This window comes from Halteromyces radiatus, assembly GCF_025201355.1.
Source record: "Halteromyces radiatus strain CBS 162.75 chromosome Unknown BX664scaffold_4, whole genome shotgun sequence".
Classification (NCBI taxonomy): Eukaryota; Fungi; Mucoromycota; class Mucoromycetes; order Mucorales; family Cunninghamellaceae; genus Halteromyces; species Halteromyces radiatus.
Window position 1 is genome coordinate 1,830,089 of NW_026251690.1, and position 23,360 is coordinate 1,853,448.

General features: G+C 33.2%; 11 protein-coding genes across 11 annotated transcripts; 5 read left to right on the top strand and 6 right to left on the bottom strand.

Annotated features, from left to right (window-relative positions):
- Window positions 1-768: 768 nt before the first annotated feature.
- BX664DRAFT_263346 (uncharacterized protein) lies at window positions 769-2,546 on the top strand (the record flags this gene model as incomplete). Its single annotated transcript, XM_051540766.1, has 5 exons — window positions 769-1,049; window positions 1,260-1,587; window positions 1,680-1,849; window positions 1,918-2,301; window positions 2,369-2,546. Coding segments are annotated over 5 exons (1,341 nt in total), but the record flags the coding sequence as incomplete, so codon positions are not given.
- A 406-nt stretch (window positions 2,547-2,952) lies between these two features.
- On the bottom strand, window positions 2,953-8,645 carry BX664DRAFT_385874 (uncharacterized protein; the record flags this gene model as incomplete). Its single annotated transcript, XM_051549283.1, has 12 exons — window positions 2,953-3,155; window positions 3,232-3,874; window positions 3,952-5,056; window positions 5,142-5,366; window positions 5,429-6,169; window positions 6,234-6,641; window positions 6,821-7,163; window positions 7,222-7,326; window positions 7,431-7,933; window positions 8,012-8,059; window positions 8,435-8,505; window positions 8,605-8,645. 12 exons carry the CDS (start codon window positions 8,643-8,645, stop codon window positions 3,081-3,083), a joined length of 4,308 nt encoding a protein of 1,435 aa, XP_051400217.1. The 3' UTR covers window positions 2,953-3,080.
- A 1,402-nt stretch (window positions 8,646-10,047) lies between these two features.
- Window positions 10,048-10,841, top strand: BX664DRAFT_280278 (nucleophile aminohydrolase). The gene is made up of 2 exons (XM_051541477.1): window positions 10,048-10,362; window positions 10,478-10,841. The coding sequence occupies exons 1-2, from the start codon at window positions 10,078-10,080 to the stop codon at window positions 10,775-10,777; spliced, it is 585 nt and encodes a 194-aa protein (XP_051400218.1). The 5' UTR covers window positions 10,048-10,077; the 3' UTR covers window positions 10,778-10,841.
- A 106-nt stretch (window positions 10,842-10,947) lies between these two features.
- BX664DRAFT_332874 (chalcone-flavanone isomerase) lies at window positions 10,948-12,332 on the bottom strand. Its single transcript, XM_051545410.1, has 6 exons — window positions 12,290-12,332; window positions 12,030-12,189; window positions 11,768-11,940; window positions 11,627-11,711; window positions 11,290-11,513; window positions 10,948-11,201 (listed from the first exon to the last, which is right to left on the bottom strand). Exons 2-6 carry the CDS (start codon window positions 12,136-12,138, stop codon window positions 11,046-11,048), a joined length of 747 nt encoding a protein of 248 aa, XP_051400219.1. The 5' UTR covers window positions 12,139-12,189; window positions 12,290-12,332; the 3' UTR covers window positions 10,948-11,045.
- A 156-nt stretch (window positions 12,333-12,488) lies between these two features.
- BX664DRAFT_332878 (Isy1-like splicing factor) lies at window positions 12,489-13,783 on the top strand. Its single transcript, XM_051545411.1, has 7 exons — window positions 12,489-12,588; window positions 12,654-12,846; window positions 12,920-13,032; window positions 13,112-13,170; window positions 13,230-13,285; window positions 13,350-13,549; window positions 13,630-13,783. The coding sequence occupies exons 1-6, from the start codon at window positions 12,586-12,588 to the stop codon at window positions 13,544-13,546; spliced, it is 621 nt and encodes a 206-aa protein (XP_051400220.1). The 5' UTR covers window positions 12,489-12,585; the 3' UTR covers window positions 13,547-13,549; window positions 13,630-13,783.
- A 301-nt stretch (window positions 13,784-14,084) lies between these two features.
- On the top strand, window positions 14,085-14,727 carry BX664DRAFT_262461 (cytochrome oxidase complex assembly protein 1-domain-containing protein; the record flags this gene model as incomplete). The annotated part of the gene is made up of 2 exons (XM_051540721.1): window positions 14,085-14,481; window positions 14,567-14,727. The coding sequence occupies 2 exons, from the start codon at window positions 14,085-14,087 to the stop codon at window positions 14,725-14,727; spliced, it is 558 nt and encodes a 185-aa protein (XP_051400221.1).
- A 79-nt stretch (window positions 14,728-14,806) lies between these two features.
- BX664DRAFT_385878 (uncharacterized protein) lies at window positions 14,807-15,224 on the bottom strand (the record flags this gene model as incomplete). Its single annotated transcript, XM_051549284.1, has 1 exon — window positions 14,807-15,224. The coding sequence occupies one exon, from the start codon at window positions 15,222-15,224 to the stop codon at window positions 14,844-14,846; it is 381 nt and encodes a 126-aa protein (XP_051400222.1). The 3' UTR covers window positions 14,807-14,843.
- An 821-nt stretch (window positions 15,225-16,045) lies between these two features.
- Window positions 16,046-17,253, bottom strand: BX664DRAFT_332882 (Phospholipase/carboxylesterase/thioesterase). The gene is made up of 4 exons (XM_051545412.1): window positions 17,020-17,253; window positions 16,748-16,875; window positions 16,490-16,659; window positions 16,046-16,427 (listed from the first exon to the last, which is right to left on the bottom strand). Exons 1-4 carry the CDS (start codon window positions 17,193-17,195, stop codon window positions 16,194-16,196), a joined length of 708 nt encoding a protein of 235 aa, XP_051400223.1. The 5' UTR covers window positions 17,196-17,253; the 3' UTR covers window positions 16,046-16,193.
- A 121-nt stretch (window positions 17,254-17,374) lies between these two features.
- On the top strand, window positions 17,375-19,623 carry BX664DRAFT_332883 (guanine nucleotide exchange factor). Its single transcript, XM_051545413.1, has 6 exons — window positions 17,375-17,565; window positions 17,633-17,722; window positions 17,791-17,867; window positions 17,933-18,241; window positions 18,346-19,171; window positions 19,243-19,623. The coding sequence occupies exons 1-6, from the start codon at window positions 17,478-17,480 to the stop codon at window positions 19,482-19,484; spliced, it is 1,632 nt and encodes a 543-aa protein (XP_051400224.1). The 5' UTR covers window positions 17,375-17,477; the 3' UTR covers window positions 19,485-19,623.
- Window positions 19,624-20,076: 453 nt separating this feature from the next.
- On the bottom strand, window positions 20,077-20,957 carry BX664DRAFT_379302 (uncharacterized protein). The gene has a single exon (XM_051548851.1). The coding sequence runs from the start codon at window positions 20,939-20,941 to the stop codon at window positions 20,177-20,179; it is 765 nt and encodes a 254-aa protein (XP_051400225.1). The 5' UTR covers window positions 20,942-20,957; the 3' UTR covers window positions 20,077-20,176.
- Window positions 20,958-21,658: 701 nt separating this feature from the next.
- On the bottom strand, window positions 21,659-23,249 carry BX664DRAFT_385881 (uncharacterized protein; the record flags this gene model as incomplete). Its single annotated transcript, XM_051549285.1, has 2 exons — window positions 22,751-23,249; window positions 21,659-22,629 (listed from the first exon to the last, which is right to left on the bottom strand). The coding sequence occupies exons 1-2, from the start codon at window positions 22,857-22,859 to the stop codon at window positions 21,659-21,661; spliced, it is 1,080 nt and encodes a 359-aa protein (XP_051400226.1). The 5' UTR covers window positions 22,860-23,249.
- Window positions 23,250-23,360: the final 111 nt, after the last annotated feature.

Below are 23,360 nucleotides of genomic sequence, written 5' to 3' on the forward strand. Positions count from 1 at the left end.
TCGGTACTCGACCACGATGCACTAGTTGGTGTTACTTCTGATTCTCAATTTGAAGAAGTTTCTTCAACACCTATACCCACCAGAAATACCATTGCAACCTTTCCACCTTCGCCTATTGTACAATCATCATCATCATCAGTATCACATCCAAAACAATCCATCGCTAAATCCACGATTATATCAACAAAACCTCCAACTCCAACTCTGATTCGACGACAATCAAAAACTCTGGACGAATTTACAATCACTAAACCAGGATTCTTACCACCACTTGACTTGACTCCTTTTGATTCATCTCACTTTATATCCGATTCTAATGATCCTAAGCACGTGGCCATAAACAACAATTCATCTGCTGCATCTTCGGGATCATACATCAAATTAGCATCTACAGTTGAACCTGCGCCAGCTTTAGCCACTCCCATCAACGCCACTCCTACTTCGCCTTTACCTTCCACAACTTTGGACAAGAATATACCATCTCAACCTCGACCTCAGCCATCTACATCAACTCACACCTATCAAAACTCGTTCGTCTCATTTGATCGAAATACACTTTCCAGTTTTCCTGATGATATCACTACACAAAATAATGATATTTCAAACGCCAATACGGATCGTCAACAACGAACAACACAAACTTCTCTTTTACCTAATACGTTACCAACTAACACAGTCTCTACAACAACAACAACAACAACAAAAACTCAACATCATGATTTTGCTTACGGAAAACTCACCAGTGGATCACAACCAGTACCTCCTTTCTCAAAATATGCCAAAGCTTCTTATAGTTTAACCAACAATCCTGATGCACTACGATTATACCGAGATATGGCCAAGAAAACAGGTGACAAAACTGTACAATATACGTATGCCAAGTATCTTTTGGAAATTGCAGCATTATATGATCAAGGTCGAGAAACGAAACACAACAAATTATCATCATTCAAACATTCTTTTGGAGAAGCCAGTCAACGTTTGCGTCATGAATTGAATCAAGTCTCCAAACATACTCTTGATCATTCTAAACACAAGACGACTCCTTTGTATACAAATCCAACACCTGCTTTTGTCTCTGGTCGACAACCAATGAATCTGACAATGGGACGGCGATCTTCATTGGAACAATCATCTATTCACACTGGAAGAGGACGACAACCATCTATTTCGACAGTACATCCACATTCACCCACCACAGCATCCATCTCCTCTTTTGTGACAACAACAACAAATACAATACCTTACTCTACCATCAGCAGCAATCCACAACATCCTCCTGAAAACAATAGCCATCGACGCAAGAAACGTGCTTTAGAAGAAGAAGGCATTCGATGGATGAAACGACTAGCAAAAGAACACATGCCTGATGCAGCCTTTACCGTTGCCACGTGGATGGATGAATGCATGTATGGATTTACTCGGAATCCTGCGAAATCATTTTTACTTTACGACATTGCTGCCAAGGCTGGAATTAGAGAAGCTATTTACAAAATTGGTCTTTATTATGAATCCATCGATGATCATGCAAATGCTCTCCATTGTATCAAAAAAGCATCTGAATTAGGTGTTGTACATGCTACTTTGGTAAGAAACAAATAGAAAAAAAAAATTGAAAGGATATCAAATGATATAACATACCTTTTTTTTTTTTTTTTTTTTTAAAAAAAAAAAAATAGAAACTGGCCAAGATTTATCTACATGGTGAACTTTCTCAACGACAAAATATGACTCTGGCCATTAGTCTTCTTCATGATGCAACCAATGATGCTGATGAATCTTGTCCTGAACCACCATATATGTTTGGACTTATTTTGACAAACACTTATCCAAAAGCAGAAATCCCTAGGTAAAGCAAAAAAGGAAAAAAAAAATGGAATGATGAGATGTTTAATCCATCAATTTTTTTTTTAATAGACAAGTGGTTGAACAATATGGTGGTGTATTAGCATCTCTCCCTTATTTTGAAAAAGCAGTTCATCTTGGATATCCTCCTGCTCATAGTGCATTAGGGAATATATTGGAACATGGATTATATGGTTTAGGAGTGAATTACGCACAATGTTATATTCATTATACCGAAGCAGCCAAACGTGAAGATGCTCAAGGGATGCTGGGACTTAGTCGACTCAACAATCGAGGATCACATGGACCAACGGATGACAAGGATTTACAACAAAAAAGAATATTCTCAGATGAATCTGGATGGTTAGCACAAAGGGAACCCAATGAAGAAAGCGCCTTTTATTGGTGTCAAAAAGCGGCTGATTTGGAATTATCAGAAGCTGAATTCTTATTAGGGTAAAGATAAAATATAAGATAATGATCCTAATTTTCTTATACATTTTTTTTTTTTTTTTACTTGTAGTTGGTATTATGAAATCGGTTTAGGAACGCCACGGGATCTTGAAAAAGCTCAATGGTATTATCATAAGGCAGCCATGAAAGGAAATGAAGAGGCCTATCAACGACTAGATCAAGATTCATCACAAACTCCAACTAATATCACTTTGAAAAAAGAATCTCAACAATGCATTGTAATGTAATCCCACCAAATCATATATTTGATCTATCAATGCTCTTTTTTTTTTTTTTATCGTGATTATTGTTATATTTATTATTAGTAGTAGTAGTATTAATATTATTAGTATTTATTTATTTGTTACCTAGTTGGTTTTTTTTGTTATCATTGACTACTTAATAAACTATTCGTTCCGTTTATGTATCACACTGTTTGTAGCAATAAAATCAAAAGTTCATTATTATACATTTATCATCATGTTTCTAGGGATTTCTTATTCTCATCCTACCCCAAAAATTTTGGCACTCCCTAGTAAAGCATGTCTATCTATGACTATCATTCTTCTTTATTAATGTATGTGATTTTGTCGAGAAAGAATAATATCTTATCAAAAAAAAAAAATAAAAAAAAAGAGGATCATCATATGTTCATACAGTATTGTCTCTCCAGAGGACAATATACACCTTTTTTTTTATTATTATTATTATCGAAAATTAAATAGAATAATAAGACAAAATTTCTATAATAAATAAATGGAGATGGGTAAAAATAATCTAGACTAGACATCAACCTTGAGACGATCCACAGGGAATTTCTTGGCCAACCAGTCATGGACAGGTCCTAAGATCACCAACTATACAAAAGAAAAAATCAACACGTTAGTCCATCCATTCACTTTCTTTTTTTTTTTTTTTTTTTTTGTTCTTTACCCTTTCCCAAGCTAAAGCAGTAGCCATGTTGCCAACACAAAGACCCCACAGACGCCATCGGAAATAGGTGGGCATTACATTCATACCAAGAGGAGTATTGTAGTTTTCTACATGGGTAGGTGGTATAGGGTATCCATATTTCTCCAAAACTGATTTTGTTCCACAATTGAAACGGAAGAGACAGCCAAATCTATTGGGAGGTGCCAAAGTCCAATATGATACGATTGCAATGTATAAAAGCCAGAAGAACACGAGCATATAGTTACGATAGAATGCTTGACGGAATTTGTAACCAAAGTTGAAAACTGCTGCATTATTAATGAACTGGAAGAGACAGACAAGAGCAAGTACTTCAGCTTCATAGTTGTCAGCAAGGAGCCACCATTTGGAGATATCCACAGCATTCGAATCAAATTCATTGCATCGGAAAAAGCTTTGTTGATAAAGCATATAGAAAGCAGTAGTCAAATAAATCCAGTTGATACCAACAAGTCCAAGACAAGATGCTAACGTTTGAGGACCTAAAAGACGAGCAGTAGGACGAATACCTTCCAAACGATCAGCAGCCTTTGATCTTGATAAAGCAATAGTCATGAACACGGTGATGAATACATCAATAGCAATCCAAACATTTTGTCCCATACTAATATATTTAAAAAATAAAATAAAAAAAAAGAAGATTTAACATACTATGTTCAGAATATGCAGAAAAATACTTACGTTACAGAGAAATAAAACGTAAAGACTTTAAGCATCATCATCACTTGTCCATAAAGTACGAGATAGCGATAACCAGTGATAGAGGTAGCGAGAGCGGCGCGGCCTTGACGAATGAGTTCCACACAAGATTTGACACTACGAACACTTGTACTGAAAGGAGACACAATGGAAGCTTCTGCATCAGACATAGCGATACCAACATGAGCAGCACGAAGAGCACCACAATCATTTCCACCATCACCAGTCATAGCAGTAATGCCACGTTCCATATGAAGTTGAACACATTGGACCTTTCCAGAAGGAGTCATACGAGCAAAGACACGAATATCCAAAAGATACTTGCGAATAAGATCATGATCCACCAACCAATGGAAAGCCTTTCCGGTAACCGCTAATTCCACAGGAGTATGACCTTTATTGAGTAAGTATTGATCAACATCAACATCAGCAAATTTTTCAGGTTCATCCACATCAGTCCAGATCACACGGTCACCTAGTTTGTCATAATCACCTAAGAGTACTTTTGAATTTGATTGAGCCATTCCACATTGACGAGCAATATAAACACCAGTCAAGGCAGTATCACCAGTAATCATGATAGTACGAGTGGCACCACGTTTAAGTTCAGCAATATTTTCGGTAGTATCAGGTTTGAGTTGATTTTTGAAGATGATGAGGCCAATAAAGTTGATTTCTTCTTCCATTTGATCACGAGTCCATTGACGGAAACCTTGTAAACCACCTATTTTATCCAAATCGATTTCACGATGAGCGAGAGCTAAAACATAGCAACCATGACGGGCATGATCGTTGGTGATAACATCGTAATCATGAGGGATGGAATCAGGGAGAGACAAATCCTTGATTTTTTCGTAAGCACCTTTGACAAAAATATGGACTTTGTTGGTGGCACTATCGAGTACTGCGACAGACATGGACATACGAGCATGGACAAATTCGAAGCGCTTCAATACATGGACAGGAGAACGTTGACCACCAGGAGTGTTTGCAGGAGGTAAAAGAGTATCAACATAGTCATCATTTTCCTTTTCATTTTGAAGTTCCCATTTTGATGAACGGAACATTTCAATATCCACAGGATTTCCTATATTTCATTATAAAATATAAAAAAATAAGTCATCAAATCAAATTTTGATATATATATATATATATATATATATAATTCTTACCGATAAATTGACCATTGAGAGTAGTAACAGCATGACAAGTAGCGAGAGCAATTTGTTTCAATCTTGGAATGTCTTCCACCTTTTCAATGTGTTGATCAAATTTAGGGATAGCATTATTCGCACGATGGTATACAATATCATTAACATTTTCGACAGGTTGTGCACCATAGAATTCTAAACCTTCCTTTGTCAAAGTACCTGTTTTATCGAAACAGAATAATTGAACTATCAAAAAAAAAAAAAAAAGGTCAGAATTGATAAATATAAATATAAAACATATTTCTTACCCTTGCCAGCCATCAAAATACGAGGAAGATCAACACAAAAGATATTCTTATCACGAAGTCTACCGGCAGCAACTGATTGACCTACGACCAAAGCGGCAGGAAGTAGAGGGGAAACCAATTGACAGATAGCAAACATTGCATAGAACCAAGCACTTGTACCACTGGTATAAAGCCAGATAGCAAGACCAAGCATGATAAGACCACAACATAATAGAATCAAAATGACGATCTTGATTTGTTCATCAAAAACAAAAGAGACACGAGTAGGGAAGAGAATTTTCTTGACCAATTCACCTTTATCAGTGCTAGTACCAGTATGTGTGACCAAAGCGCAAACAGGTTTATCCTTTTCCGAGGGTTCAGCTTGAGAAATGGTGGTACCAGAGAAGATGGTAGAAATCTTACTAGCACCCATACGTTCATAAGGAGTTTGATCTTCAGATCGTAGAGGGAATTTTCGAATAGGTAAAGGTTCACCAGTCAAAGAACTTTCATCAGCAACAATGTTTCCAGAGAGTACGACAGCATCACAAGGAGTAGTTTTGCCTTCATCAACTTGAAAGACATCACCAGGTACTAAGTCAAAAGTCGACATATCTTGCCATGAACCATCACGAAGAATTTTACAAGAGTCAGTGAATTCAGCCATTTGTTTAATACGACGTTCAGACTTGAGACGAACAGTAACCTTGACCATAGCAGATAATAAAATGACAGCAGTATCAGCTACACCCACTTGCCCTAATAGACGAATAACAAATGATGAGTGATTTTTATGTTATTACTATTATTATTTTGAACTTACAATAAGCGAAGTAGTAAAAGAGCCATAAAGCAGTAAATTGATAAATATAAAAGAAAGAAGCGAATTCACGAAGGATGGCCATAGGAACATTTGGTACATAGACTTCAATAAAATTAGGACCAACCAATTCTTCACGTTTGGCAGCTTCATCAGCAGATAAACCTTGAGATAAACGAGCAAGTTCACCATTGGTTTCACCCAAATGGAAGTCATGAGGAGTGAAGAGTTGAGATTCAGGGTGATAAACGAATCGAGTACATTGATAATTGAAGTATTTTGTTCCAGAACGAGTCTTTTCCAAAGGAGCGGTAGTGACTACAACATCCAAACCAAATAACTTTTTGCCTTTTGCTTCTAACCATCGTACAGTATCAGTAAGTTTGTCTTCATCTTCTAAAAGAATAATGGCTATGTAAAAAAAAAAAAAAAAGGAAAGAAAAGCAAAAAAAGTTAGCATATGTACTACAACACCTGATATATTGCTCTTTCCTTATATTCATCTCCGCACTTCCTAATTAGTCCAACATTTTTTCCTTTTTTTTTTTTTTTTTTTTTTTGTATATATATAAATATATATTTCTTCTTACCAGGTTCAGCTTTTTCAACTTGAACATATTGGCCTTCAGCATAAGTACACTGGATACGATAAAAGTTCATAAGACGACTCTTAAAGATAGTAAGACAGGCGAACCAGATGAAAAACACGTACCATTGGCCAATAAAAGTAGATGATTGAACCACAGCCACACCCTTGAACCAAAGATAATTTTGATAATAGTCATAGACAATTACAATCATATAAGCAATCATTCCAAGGGTTTGTAAGATATAACATCCAAAGAAAAAAGTACCCAAATAATCACGTTTGTAAGCCTTGATAATCATTTCTTCTTCAGGTTCAATAGATGCCATTTCTTCACCGTCGTCAGTCTAACGTAATTTAAAAAATGTTAGTAAACAAATAAATAATAAACAAATATTAACTTACATTAGCATTGTTAGTTTTTTTGTCACCCTTTTCTTGAGACTTTTCATCAGCTTGATATTGTTCCATTCTTTTTTCGTAAGCTTTGTTGTACTGAGCTTTGATGACCTATATATAGTATAGTCAACACATGTAATATAAAATGATGGTAAGTATTTTTCTGTTTTTTTTTTTTTTTTTTTTTGTCCTTTGATACTAAATTTATCATATACCTTTTCTCGAGTTGTCTTGTATAAAGTCCAAATGATCAAAAACCCAACCAAAGAACCATAGAAAACCCAATAAGCCAAAAAGACAGGTTCATGGAAGTTTAATGGACCATAATCAGGAGTAGGACATTCACCCCACATCATCCCAGTAGGATTTGCACTATTCCAACTTGGTAAAGATTGAATATTTAATGCTTGTCCACAAGATTCATAGGATTGTTCAGATTTGTTGGTTGCGACAAAGTTTGGAATATCTACATATTGTTGAGAACAGCTATAAGTAGGTCCACTAAGATCAGGTCGACCAGGACATGCACATTCAGATACAAGGTTAGTAGGACAGCTGTCACGACAATTTCCATCAATACAAAAAGTTTGACCAGCAGGACAAGATGGACGGACGGAAGGAGGACATTGATTGATATTGGATACACAAAGTTTAGGGCATGGATAAGAGTTATATGTTGGAAGAGGACATGCCGATCCGTTCACTTGATTTCCGTTGACTAGGAAAAAAAAATAGTAAATAAATTGAAGTTTTTTGCAGAAAATAGAAATATTTATAAAAAATCTTTTTTTTTTACCTGTATTCCATTTAGGAGTAGCAGTTACAATAGGTAACAATACTACTACTAGTAATCCATACAAGTAGCGAATTATCATCGAAGCGTAATAAAGAAAAAAAAATGGAAGAAAAGAAAAGGAAAGAAAAAGGGACAAATAAAAAAAAAATTCTATCTTTTTTATTGTTCTACAAAAGGATAGGCGTTTGAGTGACTGTAATTCAAATTCCGTCGGAGATGATTTGATTCGTTGGATGACCACCTTTCTTTTTTTTCTCCAGAAATCAAAAAAAAAAAAAAAAAAACTGGGGGGTGGGAAGAACTGGTAAGAAAAGAAAAAGGACATACGTAGGAGGGAGAAAAAAAAAGAAATAAAACAGAAATTATTTTTTTTAACATAGATTATTAGTATCATTTTGTCCAAAGATGTTGCTATGATATTACTAGAAGATGCCCCTGTTATTAAAGGTGAATCATTTGTCGTTGGATGTTGGTCTTTTACAGAAAAAGAAACTCTTTCAAACGGAGAGAAAAATTTTGACGTCATTGAAAAAAAAAAAAATAGGACCCAAGCTTATGATGATGATCCTATACAACGCAAAAAAAAAGTTTACTTGATTTCTCCAAAATACTTTATTTTTCTCGCGGGGGCCATTTTAGAAACAAAGACAAAGTTGTTTTTTTTTTTTTTTTTTTTTTTTTTTTTTTTGATGTGAGACCTAATGATGACCATGATTATGTACAACATAGAATCAATATAAATTGACATTCAAGAGTTGAAAAAGAAACGCAGAAAATTATACCTAAAAGAAATTGAAACTCAAAGGAATCATTCTATATTCGTTTATTGAAACAATCATATCTATTTTTTTTTTATAGCCAATGAATTTAAATAAAGCCTCATATTTAGTAACCTTTATGCAAATTCATATAAACTACGATGTTATGAATCCCAAATAACGAGACATTTGTTTTCGTTTTCTTTTTTTTCCATGCTTTCACTTATACTGGTTCCTTTTTTTTTCTTTTTTGCAAGTCAGCATTTCCTCCAAACTTTCTTTGACGGCCCGAAATTCCGGGTCTTATCCACTCATTCTTTTTTACTCGATCAGGTTTCAGTTCTGTTTTTTTTTTTATTCGATTTTTTGATATTTCCCAGTTACCAATAACAAAATGATGATTTGTATTTAACGCTCAGATGAAGGCTATATCAATACGATGTATATTTTTCTTTTTTTTTTTTTTTCACCTGAGATGGACCAGTATCTTTATTTAAAGTTTCGACCAATCAAGTGAAATCATATCCTGAAGTCTCTTCCTTTCCTTTTTATTTTTCGTTTGACAGATGATTGACCACTAATAAAATGTAGTAAAAACCCAAGATCATTCCTTAGAACGTCATCATCATCACCCATATACAGAAAATAATCAAATATTCAATCATCTTTCAAATCCAAATAAGGTTTTTATTGTTAAAAAGCATAAAAGTGTACTATAAATAAGAAGAATGTCTAAGCTGAATATTGAATCAAGATCACAAAGTATATGTACAACGCTAAAACGTGAATCCAGTGATAAAAAAAGAAACTAGTTCCAACTAAGGTGCAAAGAATCCAGGCTGAAAATAAATACTTCCGTCATAGATCGTGGTTGCTGTCTATAAAGAGGGACAAGACAAGAGAAAGAGTTAGCATTTATAATATGATACCTTTATTATACCCAATTAGTTCGTGCCTGAAGTCAAAAGCTGTCTATGGTCCGATTCTTGGTTATCATCTAATCATCTTGTCATTCAATGTTCAAATCCCTGACGTTGTTACTTTTGTGTATAACGACAAATGAAGAAGAATAAGTAAAGAAAAGGAAAAAGATTTGCATTTTTTCTTTTTTAAAAAAAATGGCGGTCGATAAAATTCTCCCCCTGTGACTGGACTTGGGTTATTTCTTGAGCTGTCGTCGTCGAGTCCACGCACGCTCTATCTGCTTACGCGCTCTTTTCTAATCCTTTTTTTTTTTTTCTTCTTCTTCCCATTTCTTTTTTTTTCTTTTTTTTTTTTAACACTTCTTATATATACGAATATAACACAATGGAATGCTTATTTGGGATCACTGGAAAGGATTTTACTTTACTTGCTGCTGATACTGTTTCAGCTCGTAGTATTGTTGTGATGAAAGGTACAGAAGATAAATCTCGACAACTTAGTCCCAATACTGTTTTACTCTACTCTGGTGAACCAGGCGATACTGTAAATTTTGCCGAATATATCCAACGCAATATCAAACTTTATAGCATTCGTAACGGTATTGAACTATCACCTAAATCAATCGCTACTTTTACTCGACGAGAAATAGCTGATTCACTTCGAAGCAGAGTAAGTTCCCTATATATATATATATAGTAACTTTGGGAATGGTGAATGGTACCTTGGAAAAAGTTACTTACTGAATCTTTTTTTTTTTTATTATTATTATTGTTATTATTCTTAGCATCCTTATTCCGTCAACATGATTTTGGGTGGATACGATACTAAAACTGAAAAATCAGAATTGTATTGGATTGATTATTTGGGTGCCATGGCCTCTTTACCTTTTGCAGCTCAAGGATACGGTGCTTACTTTTGTACATCATTGATGGATCGCTATTATAAACCCGACATGAATGTAGAGGAAGCCAAGAAACTGTTACAACGATGCCTGGATGAACTCAAGACTCGATTTATTGTCAATATGCCAAAGTTCAACGTCAAATTGGTGACAAAGGATGGTGTACAAGATATTGAATTGTAGTTAGTTTCCATTTATCTATTTTATCGTTTATTTTTATTCCAATAAAGACATCAAATACAATGCATAATGTGTCAATGGTGATGATAGTTTGATGATGGGATGCTATGTGATGAATGATGATGATGATGTGGTTAGGTCTATTTCAACGTGTAGCATTTACTAATGATTGTATAGGCAAAAAAATAAGAAGATTTTATTGTGTATATTTGACAAAATAATAATAATATAATAACAATAATAATAACAATAAATAGTAATGATACTATAACTAATTTGTGTTTATAGATGAAGGATGCATCAAATTGTCGAAACCAGTGGCAATATCCAAAAGAGCATCTTCGCTTGCAGGTGCTGTAGGATTAAGATAAGTCATGATAAAATTGATAGCAAGCCATTTATTATTCACAGTTCCCATATCCTTGCCCTAAAAAAGTCGTCAATATATATATATTAGTCAATTTTTAATTTCATAATATTCTTCTGTTTGTCAATTAATATTCATTTTTACTTGCCTCATATTCCATTTTGAATTCACCTTTTCTCGTCTTTGTAAATACGAATTCAGTATCCTTCTTCACTTTTGCGTTGACAAACTTGGTCTTAAAATCACGAATTGCCTCCAGAATTTCTGTTTCCTCTTCTTCAGTCATGGTTTTTGATTGTTGTCTCATACGCTGTAGCAATGATCGAGTAAATCCATCACGAAGATGTTGTGTATTGGTATTTCGCACAGGTACTAGAGAGACAGACAGAGAGAGAGAGAGAGAGAGAGAGAGAGAGAGATTAATATCAACACCACATGGCTATACTGCTATGATAAAATGTATGAGGTGATTTTTTTTTCTTTACCAATTCGAATAGAGACATCCACAGGTTGATCCAAGAGAGAAAGAGCCAGATCTTCGTTTTCCAGAAAGTCAGTCTTGTTAAAATCCTACACAGAAAAAAAAAATATTAGTAACAGTCAGTAATATGATTTTTTTTTAATACCTTCCACTTTGCATCCTTCTGAAGTTCACCAATATCCTCACTTCTCATATAAAGACCCAAAACGTAGACATTGAGTTTAAGGAAGCTAACTTGACGAACACCAAGTCCCACTAGTCGTTTCCAATCCGAGTTTGTATTCAAATATACTGGAAAAAGAATGCGAGTACTTGGATCTAGATAGACGAAGAAACGAGGTGAAAGGAAAAAAAAAAAGTCGTTCGTTATTATGCATGTCATTTGTTTTTCTCATTACTCTTATTACCTTCCACAGCACCAGGATAAACAGGGTCTTTGGCTTCTGCATGAACAACAGAGGACTTGAGCGCAAAATAAGATCCAGTAGAGACAGTTGCCAATGTTGCCATTGCCATAACTGGAGCCCAAGTACGTTGTTGTTGTTGTTGTTGTTGTTGATATCTAGCCTATATATAATATGTATTTATCAGTAGATAACCCAAAAAAGAAAAAAAAAGTAAGTAAAAACATAGGATACTCATTGAATGGTTCCTATTTGTTTATTACCTTAATAGCAGTTATGGAAGTAAAGCGTCTACTAGAAGCTTGCCATTGACCAAAGTGGTGTGTTAGTGTTCGTGTACGGTACATTTGAAGGGAAAGGTGAAAGAAAGGGCAAAAAATATAATCGCCGACGTTGCTGCTTTTTTTTTTTTCTGATTTTTTCACTTTTTTTTTTTTTTTTTTTTTTTTACTTTTGACTTCCCTTTCTTCAACCAACTCTCCATATTTCCTTTAGTCCATACATTCTTACATATACATATATATATATAGCATCTATAAACTTCAAAAATTGTTGAAATATGGTAAATGAATACTTTATATATAATAAAACTTTTTAAATTCTAATATTATTATATTGAAATGGTAGGCACGTAATGAAGAAAAAGCACAATCGATGCTTTATCGGTTTCGAGAAGCCCAAGCAGCAGAATTAGGCAAAATCACCAAAAAGCAAAAACGACCTGCGTTAGCCACTAGTGTAGATAATGTAGGCGAATGTGAAAGATGGCGACGTGATATTATGCGAGAAATCTCTCGTGGTGTATCCAAAATTCAAGATTGTAAGTGTACTTTATTTTATTTTATTTTATTAGCAATAATAGTTTGAATTGACCTATTCTATTTGTTTTGTAGCTACTTTATCTGATTATCAAGTACGAGATCTCAACGATTATATCAACAAAATGATGCGAGAAAAGTATCATTGGGAAAAACGGATACGAGAACTTGGTGGACCTAATTATTCTGTAAGTATATTGAAAAGATGAAACATATATATGTATATATATATATATGACCTAATGGTTTGTTGATTTTTTTTTTCAGGTTGCTCCAAAAATGCTTGATAATGAAGGAAAAGAAGTTCCAGGTGCTCGTGGTTATAAGTAAGTTTTATATAATATAAAAGAAAATGATGATTGAATGGGTTTTGTTGTTATTTTAGATATTTTGGTCGAGCAAGAGACTTACCAGGTGTACGTGAACTATTTGAACAAGAAGGTAAAGTATCATCAAACAGGAAGGAAGGAATCGTTTTATAATTTTATTATTATTATATTTATAGCTTCCGGACCTGTACAGCGATCAAGGACTGAACTTTATAAAAATATTGACGCGGATTATTATGGATATCGTGACGAAGAAGATGGAATTTTATTAGAAAGTGAAAAGGAATATGAAGCTCAGTTATTGGCCAAACTGTCAAATCAAATGGATAACGATCAGGATGAAAATATAATAGCAGAATCTGTGAATACTTGAAAGGTAATTGGGTATAAGAAATAAATAATGCAAAATAATATATTAATTTACCACCTTTTTTTTTTTCCTATTTCTATTATTAGACCCAAGACTGATGATGACACAATGGTTATTGACTGGTGTGAATATTATACTGGTTAGTTAGAAACTCTTTTTTTAAACTTACTTTTCATGCTCAAAATAAAAAAAAAGACTAGTATGATTTCGTTTTGTGTGACTATATAAAAACAAGCAAATAGACCTAAAGGTCCGTCTTGGTTATTGTAAGGTTGTGATCCAGAAAAAAAAAATAAAAGCTTGTATTGATATGGATGTATATGAAGGTCTTGTAGTCTGTAAATTGGTTTAAAAATTGCTATCAAAATAGATAAAAGATACGTGATTGGCTAATTTTTTTTTTTTTCATACGTTAAATATGTGACTCCGCTTCTTTCATGGCAGAATACCTCCCTTCATCACTTTTCTTTTTTTTCTTTTTTTTTTTTCTTTTTAGTTCACTGTTATACAACAAAAAAAAAAAAAGATGTTCAACCGTTTTATGCCCATTTTGTCAAAAAGAACTATTACTCGTAGTTTAATATCAAATATTGGATTGAATGCTAGGCCATCAGGACTTCGGTTAAATCATCATGGTACTAGAGTAGCTTCTCGAGACTTACCACCAGCACCTACAAAATCACGTCGTCCTTGGTACATTGGTGGAGCTATTCTTGGTACTGTTGTTTGGGTAGTTGGTTTATCTTCTGCTTTGAATTATCAACGTTTATCAAGTAGTGTTGTCAGTGGTACTCTGTTTATGGTTCGATATGATCCTAGAGTGATTGAACTTGTGGGAGACAAGGTGGATTATGCAGATTCTTGGCCTTGGATTAGTGGTACTGTAAATCATTTGAAAGGAAAAGTAAATATTGCTTTTGATGTGACAGGATCCAAAGGTAAATATATTTCATAAATAAAAATAAATAGACTTTATTTCTTATAAATACTAATTATTTGATTATACTCTTGTATATACTATAGGTGAACGAGCTCGTGTTCGGTTTTCTTCTCAACGAAGAGGTCATGCTTGGCATACTTTGGAATTCACAGTGACAAGACAATCAGATAGTGAAACTGTAGATATTGGACATCACGAATTGACAGATCAAGGCGCACCTTTTGCTCTGGAACACCTGGAATAGATTATAGTAGTTGTAGTCATATTGGTAGAATAGTTTGAATAATTTATATATATATCTGATCATACAGTTGAATACATAACGCAATAAAACTCTATTTTGTTTGGATGAATGATGGATTATTGAGGATGTTTTATCCTTTGGTTTTGAATGATCAATTTCAATTTATCAAGAGGCATATTTTCAGGATCGACAGCGACTTCATAGGAAGGTGGACAAGAATAACCTAGGATTTTTTCTTCTTGATCAAGAAGATGGACGCGGAAGAGACGATCACGATGTGAAGCAAAATAAGAAGGTGGGGGTAATGATGATGATATATGTTGACGCATTGATGGTGATGATGAAAAACAAGGAACAGATATTTCTTCATCATCACATTCCAATTTTGAGGTTATACAACGTACACAGAAATAAATCATCACTGACAGCAGTACAGGTGTCAAAACGATTAACCATAGTATGGGAGTGCCTGTAAAAGTAAACAAATTGGTCGACATGTATGTATACAAATAATAAATAAAGAAACAAAATAAATAAATTTGTAATTACCACATCACAAAAAGAAGTGGAAAGAAAAAAGACAAGCTTTTTACTTTCGTATTTTCTATTGCTTTTATAAGGAAAAAAAAATTTTACTCCCACACAAATTGATTTAATTTCATATATGTACTTGGAATATATATATTATTATTATTGTCTTGACTTTTATTATTGATAATCTGGTACAAGGTAAGGGGGGATACTTCTATTCCTCCCTTTTATTGCAGGTGATGAATAGATCTTTTCCCCTCTCAGGGTCTTCCATCCAAATATAGAAAGATTTAACTTGATGATCAAACTGTTGTAATAATTGAATCTTTTACTATTTGAATGTAATAAGTAGGATGATGATGACAATAATAGTAAACAGTGTTGTCATTTTTTGTACCTTAGTAGAATTAAGCTCCGTATAGGTCTTTACTGCGTTCCTAATAAGCAGTAAGTTCCATAAAGAATGTTATTATTCATCACTATAGCAAATGAATTAATAGTTTGAAATGGATGATGAATTCATTATGCCATTATAATGATAATAATAATAATATTATATATACATATATATATAAATATCAAAGTCTACACAATGCATAATTCGAGCGTTAGCATTCTTTGTCTGTGCTTATTAAAAAAGAAAGGGGAGATACATACAATTTTATTATCCATATTTTCATTTGCCCTGAAACAGCATATTTCCCCCTCTTTTTTTTTTTTTTTTCTCATATACCGAAAATTCAACGATATCATCGTCCTTCTTTCCATACAATTGGATACCCAAAAAAAAAAGTCAAATGTATTCATGATTTAATATATATTTATCAAAAGATGTCATTTCAATAAAAATAGTCAATCAATCCAAATACGTGTATAATTAGACATCAAAACCAACTATATATCAATTATTTTCTAAATTACTACTATCTAATAGACTACAATTTGGAAGAAGTGGTTGTTGTCAAGTGTTGTTGTATAAAGGCCGTTATATCTTGAATTTCTTGATCTGAGGTAGTATGTCCCAATCCTTCGTACGTTTTGAATTCAATATTATAACCAATCTTCTTCAAATATCGAGCTGAACTGCGACCATATTTGTATTTCACCACGGGGTCATCATCACCATGACACATGAGTATTGGTGTTTGCTTGTTGGTTTTTGATGCCATCTAAATATATACATATAAAAAGTGGATGAGCTTCTTACTACAAAGTTACTATAATTACTTACCTTGATGAATTTTTCACCTAGTGGCAACCATCCACTTACACCAATAATGGCAGACAAAGGAGTTTCTATAGTCAATCCAGTTAACAAAGTCATAACACATCCTTGAGAAAACCCGCCTAAAATGATGTTCCTTATACCATTGTTTGCTTCTGATTCAATCAAGCTATTTACTAATAATAACATACAAAAAAAAAAAAAAAAAAAAAAAAGTTGATCAATATCAGGATTTTTTCAATATTAGAGTTTGAAATATCATACCGTATGCAACAGATTCTAACATCCCTTTTTCGTCCACTTGAGCCAAATGAGAAGTCTTGTCAAAACTAGCGACATTGAACCAAGCAGGAATGGTAGCATCATCATTGAAAGAAACTGATCTTAAAGGTCTATCATAAAAAGAGTAAAATGTTATTAGTTTAGCATACATTACATAAGTATAAAAATAATATATATTATTAAACCATCCTTTCATATCCCCCTTCTTTTTTCCATTCTCCTTAGAAAAAAAAAAAAAAAAACAATAAGCTTACGCATTAGGAAGTATCCATTTCAGAGTAGGGAATAAAGGTGCCAATTGTTCAACTAGGAAATACCAACCCAATCCAGAGTCACCCAAGCCATGTAACCAAATGATAGTGGAAGTATGGTTTTTTGATGTAGGAAGGACAACAACTGGGTTCATTATTGATATGGTATCCAATGTCATGAAGTAAAGATAAAAAAGTGATGACCAATGTTGTATTTTCCCATAAAGCAAAAAAAAAAAAAAAAAAAAAAAGTAAGGTTTGAGAGAAAAGATATAGGCACACAAAAAAAACTTAAAAAAAAAAAAACTTAAAAAGAGTTTGCAGATCGGGATCAGTTTCAAATTCAGTCTGGAATCTTCAAATTTCTTCGCGTAATTATTCTTTTCTTTTATTCTTTCTTCTTCTTATTATTATTATTCATTTTAAACAATCACTGAATGCGGTATTAAATATTCCTCCTCATGTCTTTTATTTCCAACTATATACAAGTACACGATGACCCTACTCTGGTGATTCCTTTTTTATCTCAGGTTCAACAAGAAATACATGGTAAACAGAAATATTAAATATTATAAACTCAATATTTATTTATTTATTATTATTATTGGTTCTATAGTACTCGAATCAAATGAAGTAGGTTCCTTGGTTAGTTACTTGTTAGCCGATCTTGATATTAAACCAAAGAATGGAGAATGGGATGAAACTGGTAAAAAAAAAGGAATACTTTTATATCAATTTTGTTATGGGTTATTCATTTTATTTACTTATATATAGTTATGACTAAAGCTCTATTAACTTTGAAATATCTTGGTCGACGTATTGAAGACAGTGATATGCTTTACAAAAGACAGGCAGGTACCAAAAAAAAAGATAATAACAACAAAACAATATACTAATATATATTGTACGTTTACAGGGTATTATTATCTTGATGAAATTGGCGGGATTTTTGGCGTCAAAAGATGAATTGTTGGATAATAGCTCAAGTCAAGAAGCTCTGAAATGTATTGCTAACTGTATTCTACTCAATGGAAATGGAGTCAAACAATTACTACTTGAATCTGAATACACCATCAATACATGTGTTCGATTACTTGATTCTGATATTATCTCTATAGAAACACAGTTTTTGATATGTCGGATCCTCTATCTCATGATTTCATTGGATGAGCATAGTATTCTCAATGAATTGATGGATTTACAAGTACCAACTGCACTTGCCAAGGCAAGGAAGAAATAAAAAAAAAAAAAAAAAAAAAAAAAGAAAGGAGTTTTTATTTATTGATTCATGCAATAACATGTGGTATGCACGTTTCTTATATTTGTTAGATCTTAACCCGACATGTTCAACAATGGATGCGTGACCCATCTTCTATGGAAACCTCATCTAATGCCAATAATATCACTACCACAATACCTCAACAACAACGATCACCTTGCACTCTTGTCATTGAAGTGATCAAATTGGAAAATATCATGGTGACCGCTCTTGTAGAAAGTAAAACCATACCGGATGACAACATTGATTCAACTTTGGATATGATCAAGGAACAAGTGGCTGAACAATTTGCAGAAAGTCTGACGCCTATCTTGGATCTAATCTTTATTTTGCCACATCCTGCGCCTTTTCCGTTAATCTCAACTGCACCTCTGACTGTTGCCTTACGATCTCTTGATAATTACACTCATCCTGTTTTCCGCAAAGTGTGGTATGCTTCTCCAACTATTATACATCTCTGTCCAACTCGAGAGTCATCCATTGCTTTATTTGTTAACACTGTGATCAAGATTTTGAAAAATACATTAATTTATATGATGCCACCTCGACCTTCTTCTTATTCTGGTATTCAACCCTTATCTGGTAGTGATGTGATTCCTCCTTTCTTGAAACAGCAACCGCCCTCGGATATCGATTTGGATCATGATTTGGCCCTTGTCTTGTCTGTATTGACAGTTTCTTTAGTCTATGCGAATGAACTGGCCCCCGATTTGAAGTATACCCTTGTTCCTATGCCCCACTCTAATGATGATGATGATGAACGTCGTATATCTCAAATGATCTTTAGTCGTCTTGTCAAAATTTTATCCTACTCAAGATTTCCTCAATCCAAAGAAATGGTGGTTGAATTGTTGTATACCCATGTCAAAGAAGATGGTAAGGAATGTTATTATAATGAATTTATCATCATCTCACTTTTTTTTTTTTTTTTTTTTTTTTTTTTTTAGATGCCAAGTTAATTGAATTGATAGGGTATGATTATTCCAAACCATTCTTGATCACCAAAGGTCGAGATACCACATTGCTTGCCACCAAAACACTGAATACCAATACTACTATGGAACAAGACGATATACAGGATCCTGTTACCCAGATAGCCGATATGACCGATGAAGAAAAGGAACGTGAAGCTGAACGTTTATTCATTTTGTTTGACAAGGTCCAACTTCAAGACAAAAAAATAGATTAGTTTATATATGTAGTTATTATTTATTTATGCTTGTTGTAATAAAATTGATATCGTACGTATGATGAATAAGATGTGATGATCTGAATGATGACATTGTAGTACGATATATGATGGTTATATGACGAACGATGATAAACGAGACAATGATATCAAGAACAACCATTTGACAGTAATGATAGTAATGATTAGATATTAAAACTGCTTTACTCCATTATTAGTCTAGAATCCGTGATGAACAACAGCTTGAGTAAGAGTATGATAGTGTACTCTATTTTTTTTTGTCATCATGAAGTACAAATGAAAGATGTTCATCATGTTCATGGTATCAATTGCATTAGCTGTAAACTCATGGTCATCGGCTTGGCTCTACTGATGATGGTCGTGTTCGTACTTGACATTCAACTTGTGGTCTTCATACATATATAGTATATATATATATATCAACGTTGTTATATTGTTTCATTTTTATGTACTATTTCTTTAACTTGGTTTTTCTATTGTAATATTTCTTTCTTATCTTTCAATCATTCAAATAAAATTAATTCATAGAAACATGTATGATTACATTTTTTTTATTATTTAATATGTACAAAACAAAACAAAAAAAAAAGATATATACAGTATTTGGTATATATATATACACAATCTAAACTAAAGCTAAAAAAAAAAAACTAACATCATCTAACGGTCCATTAAGATTCATTTCGTTCAGTCCAGAGTTCATTTAACCAGCCAGAAACTTCATTATCCTTCCTTTGTATCCAATCCAAATCCTTTTCCGAGCCTTTGAAGATAGATTTTATTCTTGGGATAAATTTATCAGGATGATAGCGTAATTGTTCTTGTCGAATTTGCTTTGGGGTATGGTGAATCAAAAAGGCACGGACATTATCTCTTGTAATACGAGAACCTAGTGTTGGCCATGGAATATCACGAAGACTAGTGATTATCTTATTATTGTTGAATGTATTCCATTGTAAAGTATATTGTTCCAGATATTTTTTTAATCTTTGTTGTGTTTCTTCTTGTCGAATACGTTCATGTCGTTTTAATTGTTCCAAATGTTCTTGTTCCAACTTTCTATTTGCCTCTTCCCTTTCTTGTCTTCGTTTTGCCCTTGCTTGTCGCCTTGCTTCTTGTTGAGCTAGCTCTTCAGCATGTTGTTTGCGATACATACCTTGATTGATATAGTCTGCATAAGCATCGTCTGACATGTAGTGAGGATCATTAGTAGAAGGACCAGAGTTTGTATCATAAAAAGTATAAAAAGGATCTTCTTCATCAACCATAGCTTCAAACAATTTTTCTTGCCATTCTTGTTCTTCTGTTTTCTTGAATGCTTGAGGAGGTGGTTCTTGTTCATAAATATAAGGTGGTGAATAATGTTGACGACGTTTCTTTTTTGAAGACGTTTTGTGCTTGTGGCTCTTTTTAGATTTGTATTTTAGTTTTGGCATAAGATATATATAAAAAAAAAAAAGAACGAGAGACGAAAAAAAAAAGTCAGAAAAATACAAAAATCTTTTTTTTTTTTGAGAAAATGAATAATTTCTAAGATTGGAAAAGAAATGATAATGTACATTTTTTTCACTGTTATTTCCAAATAATACCTTTTGTCCATAATTTATTATATATATAATATGTATAATGATGATGAAATATCGGTTCATTCTCAATACATTAGCTTCTTGTGGGTTATTATTTTTTTTTGTGATGGAAAATTTCATCATGATCATCATCGCAGGATTATCACCAAAGATAACGTATTTGTAATTTACAAAAATCATCATCAACGTCAATTGTACTTTATATTCTCATTCAAATAAAACCATATTTTTATTATTTGTTACTGTATTGTCATCCACTGTTATCCTATCATACCATCATCACATATCATTGATCTATTCATCCATCATCATACTAATCAATCACGTCCACAAATAAATGTTTATTGTTGCTTGCATATATATATATAAAGTAAATAATAATAATTATAATAATAATAATAATAATAATAATAATAATAATAATAATAATAATAATAATAATAATAATAATAATAATAATAATAATAATAATAATAATAATAATAATTAAAAAAGGAAGAAATACAAATGAATATATGGCTATTAAAAAAAAAAAAAAAAAAAAAAAAAAAAAAAAAAAAAAAACAACTAAACATCAGAGGCATATTGTCTAGGAGCACCTATAGGAAGAGGAATGGCAGCACGTTTTGTCCAAGATTGTCCACTAGTCCATGAAATTGTCATATCACAGCTCGTCCATCGTTTCAAAAACAGGTAGAATCGGATCTGATCTTGTTCTGTCACCGCCGTCTTACATGGAGAGATCATGGTTGTTGATTCTACAGATGTTCTTCCGATATTTGATGAAGGCGAAGAAGGTATTCCATTGTCGTCATACTTTTGTGCAATATGCTGTTGTTTATGGCCCTTAGCGAACGATGATGGTCCTTCTATAGTGCGTCGGGTCAATGCTATGTTCGTTTGCTGAGATAATGGTGCAATAGAGTTCATTTGACGTCCTTGAGATGGTGTTGAAGTTGCCGTTTGCATAGAAGAAGAGAATGAATTTTTAATGGAGGACGATCGATGTCCGTGAGAAAGTGATTGTTTTGAACCATACTGTTGTCGTTGTTGTAAATGATGTTGCTGTTGAAGGTGTTTTTTTGGTACGAGTGCTTTCAATCTTTCTATTTCCATCCCCAAATGACTATTGTTTCCATCGCCATCGTCATGATTATTTTCATCTGTAGATAAACGTGCAGGTGATTTGACTCTATGTTGGATGACCTTAGCGTCGTTCCATACTTGCTCATGTTGTTCTATTCTAATATTCATTGTAGTTGGTGTTGTGGACGTCTTTGTAATGGGAGAATCAACCAAAGTGGGAAAGTCCGTGTCAAATGTCGTTGTTGTTGGTGTTGAATCATATGTAGTTTTGTTACTAGTTGTGTTTGCCTTGTTATCCATCAAAGAAGATCGGGTGAGTCTCAATGTGCTTCTTGTTCGCTGTTGATCATCATCAATGGGTTTTCCTACAAGTGGTACATTAGATTTGATAATAGATGTATTGAAAGAAGAGGAACTAGATGATGCTGAAGGTCTATGTGTTGGTGAATCGGCTATATTTTGAGAGTATCATCCATAAATGACATAACAATAAAAAAAAAAAAAGAAAGATAATTTATCTTTATTAGTAATCATTGATATAAAAAGTTTTTTGGTGATCATATAAAAACTGACCTGTAACAAAAGACGAGAATGCAAGACTCGGATTATTTGCTAATAACCAACTAGGTCTAACCTTCACAGGACCAGACGTTGAAGAATAGTTCGAAGACTTGACGTCCATACACCTTAATAGGGAGATAATACAATAACCAGTAGAATAGCGGAAGGAGAATGTAGAGAAGTATATATGATAGGATTGCACTTGTTACTTGTTCCAAGGGATGAGAAGACACAAGAAGAAATACACAAGTAAAATATATATATATATAAAATATATAATTGGTAAATGTTGAATTCAAGCAACCCACATTTCAAAAGGTTCTAACAAAGAATCACCAGGTCAATTCAAAAGAGCAGTATCTTTGATGTTTGTTTTCCTCGTGATGACAGTTATGGCGATTGACGATGAAGAATATATATATAAAGGAAAAAAAAGTCAATAATATATCAAATAAATTCAAGTATCAGATATCAAGTCGAGTTTAAATAATGATAAATAGAGGAGGAGGAGGAGAAGAAGAAGAAGAAGCGAGAAAAGAAAAACATGGAGATGATGGCCACTTTTTGAAGCGCAGTTGCAAAATCAACTAAACATTGAATGTAGTACAACAAAGAGAACAAA